The 18,309-nt window shown below is 40.6% G+C and overlaps 1 protein-coding gene across 1 annotated transcript in view; it reads left to right on the top strand.

The window, feature by feature from the left end:
- LOC103516887 (sodium-independent sulfate anion transporter-like) overlaps positions 1–18,309 on the top strand; it is a 50,300-nt gene that overhangs the window by 17,636 nt on the left and 14,355 nt on the right. The window contains exons 3-9 of the mRNA XM_026829161.1: positions 3,710–3,905; positions 4,174–4,250; positions 4,431–4,649; positions 5,825–6,008; positions 8,938–9,102; positions 9,695–9,856; positions 10,917–11,057. Of these exons, the coding sequence (XP_026684962.1) occupies positions 3,710–3,905; positions 4,174–4,250; positions 4,431–4,649; positions 5,825–6,008; positions 8,938–9,102; positions 9,695–9,856; positions 10,917–11,057 (1,144 nt within the window). The remainder of the gene's footprint in view (positions 1–3,709; positions 3,906–4,173; positions 4,251–4,430; positions 4,650–5,824; positions 6,009–8,937; positions 9,103–9,694; positions 9,857–10,916; positions 11,058–18,309) is intronic.

Raw genomic sequence — 18,309 nt, 5'->3', positions numbered from 1 at the left:
AGAAGAAGAAGAAGAAGAAGAAGAAGAAGAAGAAGAAGGAGGAGAAGAAGAAAAGTTTTTCTCAGGTCATAATAACTTATTAATACCTACCTACGTAGGTATCTTTCACCGTCTCATAACCTTTGGCAAAAAGGTCACTTTAGATAGAACTTAGAAACCCACTCATTTTCAATCAGATAAACAGGGATCCACCATCTGTTGACAAGTTGACATCCTTGTCGTGAGAAAAAATTTACATATAGATCATGTAATTGAGACGTTATATTTTGGTCTGTGAAATGTAAGTTAATATAAACTTACAATCAATTGGAGTAATAGATGCATCAGTTATGTAAAATATATTTTTACCTTCTTCTTAGGTATTAGCCTACCAACGCAATATTTGTTGCCAGTTTGACTTCATGACTTAAACAATCTATACTTCCATAGCCTTACAAAAGGACACAAAGTCTTACCCTCAACAGAAAAAGGATAACCATACACGAGCAGCCCAAAATGGCGTCCCCCTGTGAGGTCTCCCGGATATGGTGGGCCAGACTGTCCCAAACGTCGACAAATTTGGAGGCCGAATACTGAAGGCCAAGGAGGTCCTTGATCTGGGAGGTGGCGATGATAATGGCGGCCGCTGAAGTGAACCCGACAGACACCGGCCCCGAAATGAAATCGATGATGAAACCTGGCGGGAAAAGAGGGAAACATTCGTGAATAAGTTGTTGTTGTTGTAGCGGCTTTAGCTTTCGCCGAATGGTGATGGCAGGGTAAAAAAAGATATCTTTTTGTATCTGCCATACACCGGGGTAATGGTCTCTAGCCACGTTCAATTGGCTCGTCCTGAACCGCAGTCAACCATCGTGAGGACTTGTGATCTGCCATACACCGGGGTAATGGTCTCTAGCCACGTTCAATTGGCTCGTCCTGAACCGCAGTCAACCATCGTGAGGACTTGTGATTTAACCTTTTGCGGACAGATTCATGTGTCACATGAAATCATGGTTCCGCCATTATGGTAGGAGAAATATAACTTAAATCTGGCGATACGGTAGGATTCATGTCCAGCATGAAGCTACAGATTTACTCGCTACGGTCGGCTTGATTTTTACAGATAGGAGGCGTTACGGTAGGACGTGCCTAGGAACTTGTGTATCTTTTGCTCCTTTCAAATGCAGACTGAAAAGCTGGTGTTTGTTTATCATTCTTGTATTGTGTTCGTGGATTTCCCTTATCGAACACGTTTTGTTAATCTGACTTTGTGTCGGAGCGGATAGCACGATTAGAAGAATAAAGCACGATTCTTTGCTTCTTTGCTTGCACGTTTGCAATGATATTCCATTATTTTAGTCTTTGTATTATTGCTGTATATTGTACCTTTGTACGTTGTTAATCTGACTTTGTGTCGGAGCGGATAGCACGATTAGAAGATCAGAAGTCTTCTAAAGCACGATTCTATGCTTCTTTGCTTGCATGTTTGCAAGGATATTCCATTATTTTAGTCTTTGTATTATTGCTGTATTTTGTACCTTTGTACGATGTATGTATCTAATAGAATGTTATCTGATGTAAGGGATACGATAAGCAGGTCTGGGGATGGTTCTAAGAAAGGAATAATGAAATTAAGCCTGATCTTATTCTTGTTCGTTCATTTTACAACAGAGTTGATGGCCGTCGATCGACGAGGTGAATCTATGTTGTCCAGGCAGTGTGGACAGTCATCGATCGACGGCCGTTGACTATTTGGACACAGTTTACGTGGACAAAGTGTTTTCTAGGTTCTAGGACATTAGCTTCACCCCCCTTCCTATTCACTGATGTATCAATTCATTTATTCATTCGATAGAACCACAGAATATCTTCTCGATATTCCCTTCTACTTCAATCCTCAAACTCCTTCCACTTCTGTTCCCTCTAGGGCCCTGTCTCCCACAAGAAATACGGGATTACATTATCATATTATCGTCTAACATGCACCGACCATAAGATGTTAAGGTTAAATAGCTGCATGTTTCTATGCTATTCCAATAAATTAACATTTAATGGTTGTAGTCCAAAGGAACAGAAATCGTTGGGGAGATGTCCTTTTTGATAAACTATCTTAGCGTCCTCATAAGTATCTATATCTACCATCATAGCTATTAGTATGGTCAATGGCTGGCTTGTTCTTGGGACCACACTTGGATATTTTATGGTCACCCAATATTGGATTCCAAGTACTATTCATTCTATTTTATTGAACCTTAATGTCGATTCATTCTATTTTATTGAACCTTAATGTTTAATGTCGATCGTAATGAAAGCAACCAATAAAATTTAGAAGGGGACAAAGAAGGAGGAGAGAAAGGAGAGGAAGAAGAAGAAGCAAAATAAGAAAAAGAATCAAAATCAACCAAATCAATTGAAGAAAACGTTGCTTTCAAAAAGATACAAATGACATTGATGAACTTGTTAAAACTCTTGAGAGTCTTGGGGTGGATTTCACCAATATTTCTTAGAGTTCCTGTTAAGCTAACAGCCAGTTAAGCTCAAATTGATTTGTATAGGCTTAACAGGGTTGTTAAGCTAACAGGCTGTTTGAGGCTGGAAAGAAGGTTGGTGAAACACACCATTAAACTTACCCTTTAATGTTCCTTTCTTGTTGTACCAAAACTCTTGAACTTATTCACTGTCTGGCTAGGGGACGTTAAACAGAGAGAAGACTAGCGTCTGGCTGTGGGACTATAAACAGGGAGGAGAACAGCTAACCCTAACCAGCCTAGCAAGCTGGCAGTTCCTCAAAGGGTTCTTAGACTAGCGTCTGGCTGTGGGACTATAAACAGGGAGGAGAACAGCTAACCCTAACCAGCCTAGCTAGCTGGCAGTTTCAAAGGGTTTTCTCTGTCTTTAAGGAGACTGGGGTTTTACACTCCATTTGGTGACAAGCTATCTGCCTTCTCATTCATCAGTTATTCAGTGTCATTAAACCTCAACCTCACCTAGCCTGAGTGAGATTGGGAAAATCCACAGGATTGACCGCATAGTCACTTATTGGAATAGGTCACTTGTTACTTAACTTCAGTCATCCACTGGATTTTGGGATCTGGCGCATTCAATGTGCTATCATTACACCGCGCCGTTGGCTTACCTAATATAAATGGTCTGTGGCGTATAATATCTCTAGTAGCGCTGTCAAGCTTTATCGAATTGGCGGAGCGAAGCTTTGCCGCGTTCCTTATTTTAGGTAACACATCGGTTGTAGAAGGCTCGAGCTATCTGTTGTAGAAATCTTGTTCTAACAACAAAATTTCTGTTAACAATCAACTAAATCAAATCAAATATCTGTTAAGAAGAGATTGGGAAAATCCACAGGATTGACCGCATAGTCACTTATTGGAATAGGTCACTTGTTACTTAACTTCAGTCATCCACTGGATTTTAGGATCTGGCGCATTCCATATTCAATGTGCTATCACCACACCGCGCCGTTAGCTTACCTAATATAAATGGTCTGTGGCGTATAATATCTCTAGTAGCGCTGTCAAACATTATCGAATCGGTGGGGCGAAGCTTTGTCGCGTTCCTTATTTTAGGTAACACATCGGTTGTAGAAGGCTCGAGCTATCTGTTGTAGAAATCTTGTTCTTACAACAAAATTTCTGTTAACAATCAATTAAATCAAATCAAATATCTGTTAAAATTTCATCAAAGTAAACCATTGATTTTCACGTTCTATTTCCAGGTCGGCCTCTACTCTTCGTTCATGGCCTGTTTCGTGTACACCATATTCGGTTCCTGTAAAGACTCGGCCATAGGGCCGACGGCCATCATGTCAATTCTGACCCGCGAGAATCTGCACGGCCTCGGGCCGCAATTCGCCGTCTTCCTTACGTTCGTGTCCGGTATTGTACAGCTGTTCATGGGTCTCCTACAATTAGGTGAGTACCCTACATGGCCAAATGGGCATCCAGAACGGTCGACCCGAGACAAACCTACATGGGTGTCTCAAGCTGTGCCCACACATAGTCAGCGGCCTTCGATCAACGGGGTGGATCTATGCTGTCGAGGTAGTGTGTACGGTTTCAGTCGACTTCTCGATCGATGGCCGTCGACTATGTGTGGTTGTGTGGACACAACCATCTGAATCAATTTTCTTCTTCTCCATTTGTTCTTCATTAAGCACTAATCACCCTTTAATCTCTCCAGAACGGTCGACCCGAGACAAACCTACATGGGTGTCTCAAGCTGTGCCCACACATAGTCAGCGGCCTTCGATCAACGGGGTGGATATATGCTGTCGAGGTAGTGTGTACGGTTTCAGTCCACTTCTCGATCGCTGGCCGTCGACTATGTGTGGTTGTGTGGAAACAACCATCTGAATCAATTTTCTTCTTCTCCATTTGTTCTTCAATAATCACCCTTTAATCTGGCCGACGGCCATCATGTCAATTCTGACCCGCGAGAATCTGCACGGCCTCGGGCCGCAATTCGCCGTCTTCCTTACGTTCGTGTCCGGCATTGTACAGCTGTTCATGGGTCTCCTACAATTAGGTGAGTTTACCCTACATGGCCAAATGGCCATCCAGAACGGTCGGCCCGAGAAAAACCTACGTGGGTGTCTCAAGCTGTGCCCACACATAGTCAACGGCCTTCGATCAACGGGGTGGATCTATGCTGTCGAGGTAGTGTGCACGGTTTCAGTCGACTTATCGATCAATGGCCGTTGACTATGTGTGGTTGTGTGAACACAACCATCTGAATCAATTTTCTTCTTCTCCATTTGTTTTTCATTAAGCACTAATCCCCCTTCTGGATTTTATATTATCTTTTCTTTCTGAATTCATATTACATCTTTTCTTGGGAATGACCTAATCTACTGTACCACGCTAGATAATCTTGCCAATAACCCAAGTGTCATAACGGGATTTATGATTAATGCAAAAAACAGGCTGGCATTTCTTGTTTGTTAGAGCAAAAGATCATTCTTACTATAAGCAAAAGCTCTTTATACTCCTAATTATCATAAATTCAATTTCCATTAATTCTATTGTAAATAGATTTCTTCTCCTCCTTCTTCTTCTTCTTCTTCTTCTTCTTCTTCTTCTTCTCCTCCTTTTTCATCATCTTCTTCTTCTTCTTTGTCTTCTTCTGCTTCTCCTCCTCCTTCTTTTTTTCCCCAAAAACTTCCGACGTTTCTCGCAAAGTTCCTAATTTTCTCCCCAAACTTCGATCTAAAAACGTACGGAAATAATCTGTGGGAAATTTTCTTCCCCCGTCAGCGTCTCTTCGCCAAACTTTCAAATCCCTCGACATTTGCCCGTCTGTTTCTCTTCAAACTAGAGTTTTCCTTCGTGGGTCTGCGTTGAAAAGTACAAAATAATCGCTTCAAACTTAGCACCTTCATTCGTGAAAGATGGATGGTGCAGAATCAAGTGTATTCAACCCTATAATGCGAATTCAAGCGTATGCCCTATAATGAGTTTTCTAGTAGATAGTACCTACAGCAACATCAGAAATTAGGGTAGGAGTTAGGGCCCCCACTTCGAGGCTTAAGTGTAGGGGCATACGGCCCTAAAGGATGGGTCAAGCTTCTACGAATCTAAGGCAAGAGAGGACTGTACTCTTGTCTTTACTGCGGGAGTGAAGGAAACATTTAGCTTCATTCCTGCATCATAAACATGGCAGGTGTAATTTCTAGTGGGACATCCCCTCCCCCCTCCCTCCTCCTGAAATACGGCAAATTTTCATTGTCTACTGAACTCATTTCGTTTAAATCAAAGCCGAAGAAGAGTATTGGTGAAAATGGACCTCATCAAATGTAAACTAATCGAATTCCTCCCTTTTCTTTCTTCCCCAGAAAGTGAAAGACATCCCCATTGGTCCTTCCGACACCAAAGAGAAGACCACCCTCCAGAAATTGGCGGCCCAAGTACTCTGGTTCATTTCTACGGCCCGTAACATTCTGGTGGTGATATTCTGCGCCCTGCTCGGTTACTATTATGATGAGACTACACATGGGAAGACACCGTTCAAGTTATCAGGTGAGTTGTGTTTACTACTAGCAGGTTGCCTGTTCTTCGAAAAATTAAATTGATCACAACTCGAAATCGGTTTATATTTCGGCAAAATCCTCTTATAGGTATTGCACATCTAGAACAGATTAGGAATGTTGCTCCCAAATTTCAGCTCTCTGGGTGGTGGGATTCTGGAGATACAGCGGTCAGTGTGTGAATGAGTGAATGAATGCCGCTTTGATTAATAGTAAAGATTGTTTTGGGTACCCCATCCTTTGTGACTGGATTACATGATGCCAGTAGGCAGTCTAGCTCCTGGCATAATGTAAACATCACTGGCGTCCAGTAACATTCCAATCCAGTTGAACTTCTGTACAGCCACAACTACAATTCCAATTGATTCTGCCCAACCATCTACCAACTAGACTGATAGATATATTACTGGATAGCACTAGTGTTTATATCTGCTTTACATAAAGCCAGTAGCTGGAGTACTTCCTGGCGCTGGAGCTAGAGTACGTATAATCCAGCCATAAGGGATGAATTATCCTATTCAACATTCTACATTTACTTGCCTACCACCCTGTATCTTCTGTACTTCTCTATCACCTTATACTTATCTCTATTCACTTTGCACATCAATTTATCACAGACTACATAAAACTTGTAGGTAAATACCTACCTAGGAATCTGAGATGCAAATTCTTATGAACGCCTGAAATCTATTCCTGATTATGCAATGTGCCAAACACAATTAATTGAAAAATCTGAAGGGAACACAATGCCTGGAACTCTAGCATTCATTCCAACTTTCAATTTTAGTAATTTTTCTCGATTTCGCCTAGTCTCGAACCCATAACTCCCTGAATGCCTCTTTAATCTCGGATTTTATATTATCTTTTCTTTCTGAATTCATATTACATCTTTTCTTGGGAATGACCTAATCTACTGTACCACGCTAGATAATCTTGCCAATAACCCAAGTGTCATAACGGGATTTATGATTAATGCAAAAAGCAGGCTGGAATTTCTTGTTTGTTAGAGCAAAAGATCATTCTTACAATAAGCAAAAGCTCTTTATACTCCTAATTATCATAAATTCAATTTCCATTAATTCTATTGTAAATAGATTCTACTACACTACTACAGCATTTATTATTTATGCATTCTTGTATTGTGTTCGTGGATTTCCCTTATCGAACACGTTTTGTTAATCTGACTTTGTGTCGGAGCGGATAGCACGATTAGAAGATCAGAAGTCTTCTAAAGCACGATTCTATGCTTCTTTGCTTGCACGTTTGCAAGGATATTCCATTATTTAGTCTTTGTATTATTGCTGTATTTTGTACCTTTGTACGATGTATCTAGTAGAATGTTATCTGATGTAAGGGATACGATAAGCAGGTCTGGGGATGGTTCTAAGAAAGGAATAATGAAATTAAGCCTGGTCTTATATTCCTAACTCCCCTCTAAACCCCCCCCCCCCCCCAGAACTAGCCCCTCTCCTGAATATCCACAGGTTCTTTATCACAGACTCCGAACCTCCTTTTCCCCCCCTTCATCGGCCCCCACTGGCCCTTTAAGCAACCTTGCCCCTCACCTGATCTTCTCCGCGTTATCATGGCACAGGCTCCGCACCCCTCTTGTCCCCTTCTATGACCCCTACTTTGGGCACACCTAGCAGGAGTACGGGAGTGGTAGGAAGAAGATTAATCTTGTTCGAATGCATTGTATTAGGGCTGCAGAGGTTCCCAAAATATATCCCCTCCCAAAAGAAGGAAACCACAATATACCCTTCAAAGGAATCTACTCGTTATGAATGTCCGCCTGTCCGGTGTGTGTTAAAAAAGAGCTTTGATGGAGGGAACTGGAACTACCAAGGTCTTATCGTTCTGAAAGCGAAGAGGGAAGACAGGATAGGAGAAAGCCAGCCGTTCCGAACCTTGTCTGTTTAGGATAAAATCCGCCCTTTGCGGTAATAAAGTAGCCAAAGGAGCCTACTGTTGTGGTGAAGGGGCTCTAGTCCTATTCGAGTTTCGAGCAGTATGAATAATTGAATATGAGTAAGCACAAAGTTTGAGTAGCACTGCTATAAGCTGTCATTGTATCCCTTGAGACCTAGTTTGGCGTTGTCACACAAAACTTACTCCCTAATTAATTTAGAACCTAACACTTTACATTCCAGCCTCTTCTTCCTTCCTCCTTACCTCCTCCTTCCTCAATCCTCCTTATCTTCTTCTCTCTTTTTCTCTCTTCCTTTTCCTAACTCCCTTCTTCATCTCGCCTTCTCTCCTCTTTTTTTCTTGCTTTCTTTCCCTCTCTCATTTTAGTCTTTTAAGGAGACCTGTCCCTCAATCACTTTCTCATTGTCTTTTTCTCCTTACCTTTCCCTCTCTCTTCTCTGTCTTCCTTTCCTCCTCCTGTTTCTTCCTCTCTTTCTTTCCCTCTATACCTTTTTAATCATTGTCTCCCAAAGTAACAGAGGAATCTATCAAGTTGACACTTTTACTTGTTTCTAACACAAATGGAGCAAGAGAAATGAGAAAGAAGGGAGAGTTTGATTGGAGAGAGAGAGAGAGGGGGGTGTTGGGTTTCTGAAATTTTTGTGGAAGTACCTACAATCTAACCTACTGAACCAAATCTGAAATTTCCGAGATCTCTTCTAGGGTTCTCGGACCGAAATGCTCACGACTTCAAAAGATTCCTATAAATCTGGAAGTGACATCTTCCAGACCACTTTTTAAGAATGCTTCTAGTGTTCTAAATAAGAAAGGTTAGGGAGGAGGTTATCCGAGTCCAGAGGGATATCCAGATGAATTTATGCTGTCTCTCTGAAGACCTCCTACACCAGGCAAAAGGGTACGATCGCTATTGACTATAGCAAGGATACGTGGAAAACCAATTGGATACTAAATCTCAATTCCAGAAACTAAATCTCAATCCCTGTTTATTCCAGGCGATGTCCAGGCCGGTCTGCCCACATTCCAGCCTCCCCCGTTCCATATAGAGGAGAACGGCAAATCCTACAACTTCTTCCAGTTGATATCTGAACTGGGATCTGGGATATTCGTTCTGCCCCTGTTGTCCATCCTGGAGAACATTTCCCTCGCTCAAGTCTTCAGTAAGTAGCACACCTGCAACTAGGGAAGGTCTGTAATTGTACCTTGGTACCGTTTGTACCGCTTTCGCATTACTTCAAGGAGAGAGACCTAGGGAAGGTAGATTACATAGAGAAGGTTGGGGCTATAATATTCGACCAATCAGATTGGCACTATTCGACTTTTAAAATCTAGGCTCTACTATCGGGTGACCAGTTTTCTAAGCGTTTGAGCTGAACTCTGCCATATTTATCAATTTCCTCCTCTCGAATCTTTAGGTTTCTTTTTTGCCAAAGTTTTCACTAAATGAAATTACCGTGCAAAACTGAATTAAATCGATTACCTGCTTCGAAGTGCGGAGGTTTTCCTAGATTAACTTGTAGGCAAGATGCTCATACCCTGCAATACTGAAATTACCTGCTTCGGAGGTATACTTAATAGATTACCTAGTAGGCAAGATGTTGATCTGGGGCTTGGTCAACTCATGTTTCTGGGCGATCTGGGCCCACACTTGAGGAGAGGGAATTTACTTAGCAATGTATGATTACTTCAGTCTAATCATAGTATCATACATATCTCAATCTAACCAGTAACTATACCATCATTTTCTTCCAGGTCAAGGCAAAAGCATCGACGCCAACCAGGAGATGCTCGCCCTAGGGACTTGCAACATAGTGTCCTCGTTTGCCTGTTCCATGCCCGTGACTGGCGCCCTTAGCAGAGGGGCCGTCAACAATGCCAGCGGCGTCAAGACCACTTTTGGTGGAGTCTATACTGGTGAGTGCCAGTCAAGCTTGATTCAAACCCGGTTAGCGCAGTGGTAACGCGCTTACTTGTCTTGCAAAAGATCCCTTGTTCGATCCCCAGTCCTCACCATCACACAAAAAGTTTGCGCTTGTATTTCGATTGCAAATTTTTCAACGGACTGCTTTCTGGATATCAATTTCCTCCTCTCGAATCTTTAGGTTTCTTTTTTGCCAAAGTTTTCACTAAATGAAATTACCGTGCAAAACTGAATTAAATCGGTTACCTGCTTCGAAGTGCGGAGGTTTTCCTAGATTAACTTGTAGGCAAGATGCTCATACCCTGCAATACTGAAATTACCTGCTTCGGAGGTATACTTAATAGATTACCTAGTAGGCAAGATGTTGATCTGGGGCTTGGTCAACTCATGTTTCTGGGCGATCTGGGCCCACATTTGAGGAGAGGGAATTTACTTAGCAATGTATGATTACTTCAATCTAACCAGTAACTATACCATCATTTTCTTCCAGGTCAAGGCAAAAGCATCGACGCCAACCAGGAGATGCTCGCCTTAGGGACTTGCAACATCGTGTCCTCGTTTGCCTGTTCCATGCCTGTGACTGGCGCCCTTAGCAGAGGGGCCGTCAACAATGCCAGCGGCGTCAAGACCACTTTTGGTGGAGTCTATACTGGTGAGTGCCAGTCAAGCTTGATTCAAACCCGGTTAGCGCAGTGGTAACGCGCTTACTTGTCTTGCAAAAGATCCCTTGTTCGATCCCCAGTCCCCACCATCACACAAAAAGTTTGCGCTTGTATTTCGATTGCAAATTTTTCAACGGACTGCTTTCTGGAATTTATTTCTAGTGTACCTACTCGTGTTGACCTACTCTAAATGGGAAGTGTTTTGTCTATTGTTGCCCAAAACATATTTAACGCTGTATAATTTAACTTAATATGATACGTAGATTTTGGAAACAATTTGTCGTTTGGGTAGGTACCTCATACGGACCCTTTTTTTGAGTGAGTTTTCTGAGTGATCATTTGATTAGGTATGTTAACCAACTTACCTTCAATATTATTTCCTCTCTTTCAGGTATTATTGTGATATTGTCCCTCCAATTCTTCACCCCCTACTTCAAGTACATTCCCAAAGCCTCTCTAGCGGCTGTTATCATAGCGGCTGTGGTGTTCATGGTGGAGTACAATGTGGTGAAACCTATGTGGCGAACCAAGAGTAAGTACAAACTGTGACCCGCTTAATTAGTACAATAGTACTAGATCCAGTACATTTTAGTTTCTAATGCCCTCTTTCCTTGTACTTTCTATCACATGAAATAGGAAAATTTAATCATAAAATGATTTGAAAAATGATGTAGCACCCACTCAATTTTTAAGTGAAAAATATAGATGGGGGTGGGTAGGACGGTAGTTATAGGTAAATGGGTGGGTATGTAAATATAGTACCTATGTAAAAAAAGGAAAGGTTTTGTGAGGTATAATAAAATTACCCCCGCCCCTCCCTCCCTTACTCTCTCTCTCACTCTCACCTAACCCCCCCCCCCCAAAAAAAAAAAAAAAAAAAAAAAGGGGGGGGAAGCGAGAGAGAAAAATTTTGCTGACTGTCAAATTTTACAGTTGGTTGGACGAGCCAGACAAAAAAAGATGTCAAGAGAGAAAGAGAGATGAGGAGTACCGAGATGCGGAGAGAGAGAGAGAGAAGAGAGGGTTCAGAGCGCTGAACGGTCAACTTGACTTTTTTCCATCCTGTCACTCTTTCCATTAACAGTTGACATGGTCAAAAAGCAAAGACTGAAAGAGAGGGAGGGAGAGAGAGAGAGAGAGAGAGAAGAAGATGTCACTTTTCTTTGTTATACGACATATAAATAGATAGGTAGGTACGAGAGTCTTTTTACCAGTCCTTATATATAAGAACAACGATTCACTCTTTCACATTCCATATTCACACTCTGACTCGATCTCTAGAACCAAGACAACGTAGGAAAGCTGAACAGTTTGGTAGGAATATTCGAGTTAGTAGTTGCAATAAAGAAAGATTTTGCGAGAATTAAACGATCCGTGAGATATGATGTCAATTTTTCTAATCGTTAAATATCACCATATAAATACACAGGAGTGCAGAACTGCGTAGAGTAACTCGAGCTCGCCTAATATTGAGTTTCGTTTACCATGATAAATACAAGTTCGCCATGCCTTCACAAGTGCATGCCTCGATGGAACTAGCGATACCGAGCGGAAGCTACGGAATTCAGCTAGTACATAATAAATCTAACAGGCATGTAGTATAGGTTACCTAACTACCTACCCTAGCTAGGAATCTGCGATGCAATTCTTATGGAACGCCTGAGAATCTATTCTTGATATGCAATGTGCAAACCACAATGAATAAAAAAATCTGAAGGGAAAACAATGCTTGGGACTCTAAGGCATTCATTTCCAACTTTCAATCTTTAGGTAATTTTTCTCCGATTTCGCCTGAGTCTCGAACCATAACTCCTGTCCTGAATGCCTAAAATTGGACATTCTGAAAATGCTTTGAACGCCAATCAGTTCCTGAGTTATGCTAAATGTGTTAAACAAATAAGAAAGGAAATTGAATTAACCTATTGAGCCTGAAATGCTGTAACATGTCATTCCAACTTTTAATCCTCTACGCTAATTTTTCTCGATTTGACTAGCTCGAACCGTTAACTGCCTGAATACGCCTAAGTATAACCACTTCTGAAATTGCACCATACGGTTAAGACACACCCTGGTTATGTAAATGTTACATAGGAGGGAAATGCTTAGTGGACCCCGAAAAATGTACTGAGAACTTTATAGTACTAGAAACTGATTTTAAAGTGATCTCCTATGGGACAAAGTTTATGTTTGAACACCCTGTATCAAAAACATTAGGAAATGTCACAATACTTCTAAAGATCCACCCTGTAGTAAAGTTCACATGACGTCGGGAATAAGAAGTTCAAGTTTAATAATACTTTATCTTCTGTCTCTCTCCCTTCTTTCTCTCATCTCCCTTTATCTCTCTCTCTCTCTCTCTCTCTCTCTCTCTCTCTCTCTCTCTCTCTCTCTCTCTCTCTCTCTCTCTCTCTCGCTTCCCACTCATGCCAAAGTAAGTAGGTATTTGCATAGTTTTTTTTGCCATCTTTGTTATTCTTTCTCTTTTGTCCTTCTCCCTCTCTTTCTCTCTCATTTTCTTTAGTATGTTTTTTTATCTCTCTCTCTCTCTCTCTTTTATTCTTCTTTCTTTCACTCTCTCTCTCTCTCTCGGTCTCTCATTTTCTTTAGTATATTCTTTTATTTCTCTTTCTTTTCATTCTTCTCTCTCTCTCTCTCTCTCTCTCTCTCGTTTATCTCTCACATACATTCCCGCAGTGTTGGGATTATTTTTTCATTCTTAACACTCAATAAGAGTGCCAAGAGAGAGATAGTCGGGATAGAAAAGTACCTAAATAAGGGGAGAGAGAGAGACAGACAGAGAGAGAAAGAAAGAAATAGAAATATCTGGAGGGAGAAGAAGGAGTAAGAGAATAAAAGAGAAATAGATAGAGAGAGAGAGTGTGAAAGAAAGAGAGGGGAAGATACAGACAGAGAGAAAGAGAGAGAGAGAGAGAGAGAGACAGAGAAAAAAAGAAAGAGAGAGAGAAGAATGGGAGACTAAATTGGAAAAGAACTCTGGATACAAAGTTTTAATGTTTTTCTCGAACTTCTTTCTCCCTCCTCCCCATTTCTTTATGAATCCTTAGAGACATTTTTTTTTTCGGAGGTATACTTAATAGATTACCTAGTAGGCAAGATGTTGATCTGGGGCTTGGTCAACTCATGTTTCTGGGCGATCTGGGCCCACATTTGAGGAGAGGGAATTTACTTAGCAATGTATGATTACTTCAATCTAACCAGTAACTATACCATCATTTTCTTCCAGGTCAAGGCAAAAGCATCGACGCCAACCAGGAGATGCTCGCCTTAGGGACTTGCAACATCGTGTCCTCGTTTGCCTGTTCCATGCCTGTGACTGGCGCCCTTAGCAGAGGGGCCGTCAACAATGCCAGCGGCGTCAAGACCACTTTTGGTGGAGTCTATACTGGTGAGTGCCAGTCAAGCTTGATTCAAACCCGGTTAGCGCAGTGGTAACGCGCTTACTTGTCTTGCAAAAGATCCCTTGTTCGATCCCCAGTCCCCACCATCACACAAAAAGTTTGCGCTTGTATTTCGATTGCAAATTTTTCAACGGACTGCTTTCTGGAATTTATTTCTAGTGTACCTACTCGTGTTGACCTACTCTAAATGGGAAGTGTTTTGTCTATTGTTGCCCAAAACATATTTAACGCTGTATAATTTAACTTAATATGATACGTAGATTTTGGAAACAATTTGTCGTTTGGGTACCTCATACGGACCTTTTTTTTTTAGTGAGTTTTCTGAGTGATCATTTGATAAGCTATGTTAACCAACTTACCTTCAATATTATTTCCTCTCTTACAGGTATTATTGTGATATTGTCCCTCCAATTCTTCACCCCCTACTTCAAGTACATTCCCAAAGCCTCCAACATAGGTAATTAATGTAATTATACATGAAAACATATTAAACAATGTACAAAAACATCGCATTCCTAACTAATAATATAAGTATGACTAATACTCGTACATCTTATCAATATTTTGGCACCTATTAAAGTCAAAACAAGTTTAGTGGAATGTTGTAAACAAAGCAATTGATGAGAATGTAAAAGGGATGGTCGACTTTTGAGGGGTTAAGGAACTTTCTAAACTGATTGAATCAACAACTTGAATGTTTTGACAAAATCCGTTGACAAATTTAAGATGATTTCTAGTTTTTGGATCTTTCAAAAAAATTGATGTATTACAAATTGCAGGTACAGAGCAGGTAGAGAATCAGCTTGATTGAAGAATTGTGTAAGGAAAAGCTTTCTTCTTAGTATCTATGTATGTCCAAGCCTGCTTGTAGATATTATCACTGCAGAAACACCTGATGATAACAGCATTAGAGCATAGCCGCATAGAAGAATTTCAATATGAAATCAGTTTAATAGTCTTAAGCTTAAAGCACTCGTAAAAGAGACAAGAAAACAAGTCCACCAACCAATTCGTCTGGTGGGGAGAACAAGCTGAGAAGAGTTCTGAGAATTTGAAAACAAGAAATACCCAACTTGTATGCAAAGCCAAAAGCTTGTTGGCTCAATCATGAGATGCAAAAAATAAAATTTATTACTTGATAAAAATTGTGGTAGGTACTTTGACTTTTAATTTATTCTCGAAAGTGGAAGAGGCCAAACACTTTTGAGAAGAATTTCAATATGAAATCAGTTTAATAGTCTTAAGCTTAAAGCACTCGTAAAAGAGACAAGAAAACAAGTCCACCAACCAATTCACCTGGTGGGGGGAACAAGCTGAGAAGAGTTCTGAGAATTTGAAAACAAGAAATATCCAACTTGTATGCAAAGCCAAAAGCTTGTTGGCTCAATCATGAGATGCAAAAAATAAAATTTATTACTAACTTGATAAAAATTGTGGTAGGTACTTTGACTTTTAATTTATTCTCGAAAGTGGAAGAGGCCAAACACTTTTACTGCTATCATTTTATTTTAATTTTATGGAATAAAAAATAGAACCGATCAGCCACAATCAGCGAAGTATCTGGAAACATATTATTTTCATCAGTTTTGTCGTACAAATATAAATCCCAAATTGGTAACAGAAAATAGGAGATCCCAAACGATACAAATTGCCCCGCAAAGAGCCCATCTCAAAACTGCTGGTAAAAGAAAATAGAAAATCTCAAACCCCACAAGTTGCTGAAAAACAGCAAAGAGGACATCACAAAACTGCAAAGAGCACATCTCAAAACTGCAAAGAGCCCATCTCAAAACCAGCAGAAATCCCGACCATGGCGACTAAGGATGAGACCTGTCGCGGCAACGAAGCCCTGAACACCGAGCTAAATCTGGCGCTATCCCTCAATCTTCCCCCGGCCGAGCAGGACACGCTGCTCCTAATAATCCGTCGGGGTGGCCTAGACCTAGTCACGCGGGCGCTGTCGTTTCTCCTCGCCTACAACGAAGTGGAATCCCGTGAGTCCGGCCAGGGCAGTGTTCCCCCGCTCCGAGAATTCCTCGCGGACAACTACAACTCGGATGCGGTACGCAAGGAGGATTTTCAGGACGTGATCTTGGAGATTCAGAGCGTCAATAGGAGGATTAACAAGCTGACCAGGATACATCGCATTGTGGACAAGAAGTTGAGAGCGGCGACGAAAGGCAATGTGGAGGAGTTGATGTCGTCTTGTTCAGAAGAGGAGTCGGAGTGAGTTTATTTGGTTGGTAAAAAGATTGATGGCGCCAGTTACCAGAAAAGTCCAGGGGACCAAGGTACAACGGGGGCCAAGGTACGACTAGACACCCTACCTACCTACATAAAACTTGTAGGTAAATAAATATACCTACCTACCTAGGAATCTGAGATGCAAATTCTTATGAACGCCTGAAATCTATTCTTGATTATGCAATGTGCCAAACACAATGAAATAAAAATCTGAAGGGAAAACAAAACAATGCCTGGGATTCTATTAGCATTCATTCCAACTTTCAATCACCTGGTGTAGTAATTTTTCTAGAATTCGCCTAGACTCGAACCCGTAACTCCCTGAATGCCTAAATATGGGACATTTCTGAAAACTGAACCAATCGATTCCTGGTTATGTAAATGTTATATAAGAGGGAAATGCTTAGTGGACCCGAAAAGTGTACTGAGGAACTTTGTAGTACTAGAAACTGATTTTAAAGTGAGATTTCCTATGGAAAAGTTTGTGTTTGAACACCCTGTATAAAAACATTGAAATGTCACAATACTTAAGATCCACCCTGTAGAAAAGTTGACATGACGGGGAATAAGAAGTTCAAGTTTAATAATACTTTATCTTCTGTCTCCTTCCTTCTTTCTCTCATTCCCTTTATTTTCCTCTTCTCTCCCTTTCCTCTCTCTTTCTCTCTCTCTCTCTCTCACTCTTCTTTCATATTCTTTCTTCCTTTTTCTCTCTCTCTCGCTTCCCACTCATGCCAAAGTAAGTAGTTATTTACATCGTTTTTGAGAGAGAGAGAGAGAGAGAGAGAGAGAGAGAGAGAGAGAGAGAGAGAGAGAGAGAGGTTTCATACCTGAACGCCAACTTGACTTTTTTTCCATCCTTGTCACTCCTTTCCATATTACATTGACATGTCAAAAAGGCGAGAAAGAAGAGGAGAGAGAGCGAGAGAGAGAGATAGAGAGAGAGAGAGAGAGAGAGAGAGAGAGAGAGAGAGAGAGAGAGAGAGAGAGAGAGAGAGAGAGAGGGAAAATATGTCACTTTTTCTTTGTTCATACAACATAATAAATAGATAGGTAGGTAGGTAGGTACAAGCACTTTTTTTACCATAAATAAAATCTCACCCACAAGCAGGCATGTAGGTACCTACCTACATAAAACTTGTAGGTAAATACCTACCTAGGAATCTGAGATGCAAATTCTTATGAACGCCTGAAATCTATTCCTGATTATGCAATATGCTAAACACAATGAATAAAAAATCTGAAGGGAAAACAATGCCTGGGACTCTAGCATTCATTCCAACTTTCAATTTTAGTAATTTTTCTCGATTTCGCCTAGTCTCGAACCCATAACTCCCTGAATGCCAAAATATTGGACATTTCTGAAAATTGAACCAATCGATTCCTGGTTATGTAAATGTTACATAAGAGGGAAATGCTTAGTGGACCCGAAAAGTGTACTGAGGAACTTTGTAGAACTAGAAACTGATTTTAAAGTGAGATTTCCTATGGAAAAGTTTGTGTTTGAACACCCTGTATAAAAACATTGAAATGTCACAATACTTAAGATCCACCCTGTAGTAAAGTTGACATGACGGGGAATAAGAAGTTCAAGTTTAATAATACTTTATCTTCTGTCTCCTTCCTTCTTTCTCCCATTCCCTTTATTTTCCTCTTCTCTCTCTTTCTCTCGCTCTTCTTTCATATTCTTTCTTTCTTCCTTTATTTCTCTCTCTCTCGCTTCACACTCATGCCAAAGTAAGTAGGTATTTACATCGTTTTTTTTTTGCCATCTTTGTTATTCTTTCTCTTTTGTCCTTCTCCCTCTCTTTCTCTTTCTCTCTCTCTCTCTCTCTCTCTCATTTTCTTTAGTAGATTCTTTTATTTCTCTCTTTCTTTTCATTCTTCTCTCTCTCTCTCTCTCTCGTTTATCTCTCACATACATTCCCGCAGTGTTGGGATTACCTATTATTATTATTATTATTATTATTATTATTATTATTATTATTATTATTATTATGAGTGATGATGTATTGATGTATTATTATTATGTATTTTTGATGATGTATTGATTATAGTTATTATTATATTATTTTTAAGAGTCGAATAATTAGTGTTTTTCGGAATAGAGATGATGTACCC

Source organism: Diaphorina citri, unplaced genomic scaffold (assembly GCF_000475195.1).
Source record: "Diaphorina citri unplaced genomic scaffold, Diaci psyllid genome assembly version 1.1 scaffold1691, whole genome shotgun sequence".
Classification (NCBI taxonomy): domain Eukaryota; kingdom Metazoa; phylum Arthropoda; class Insecta; order Hemiptera; family Psyllidae; genus Diaphorina; species Diaphorina citri.
Note: the sequence above shows the minus strand (reverse complement) of the source record. Positions and strands in the feature narration are given on the sequence as shown.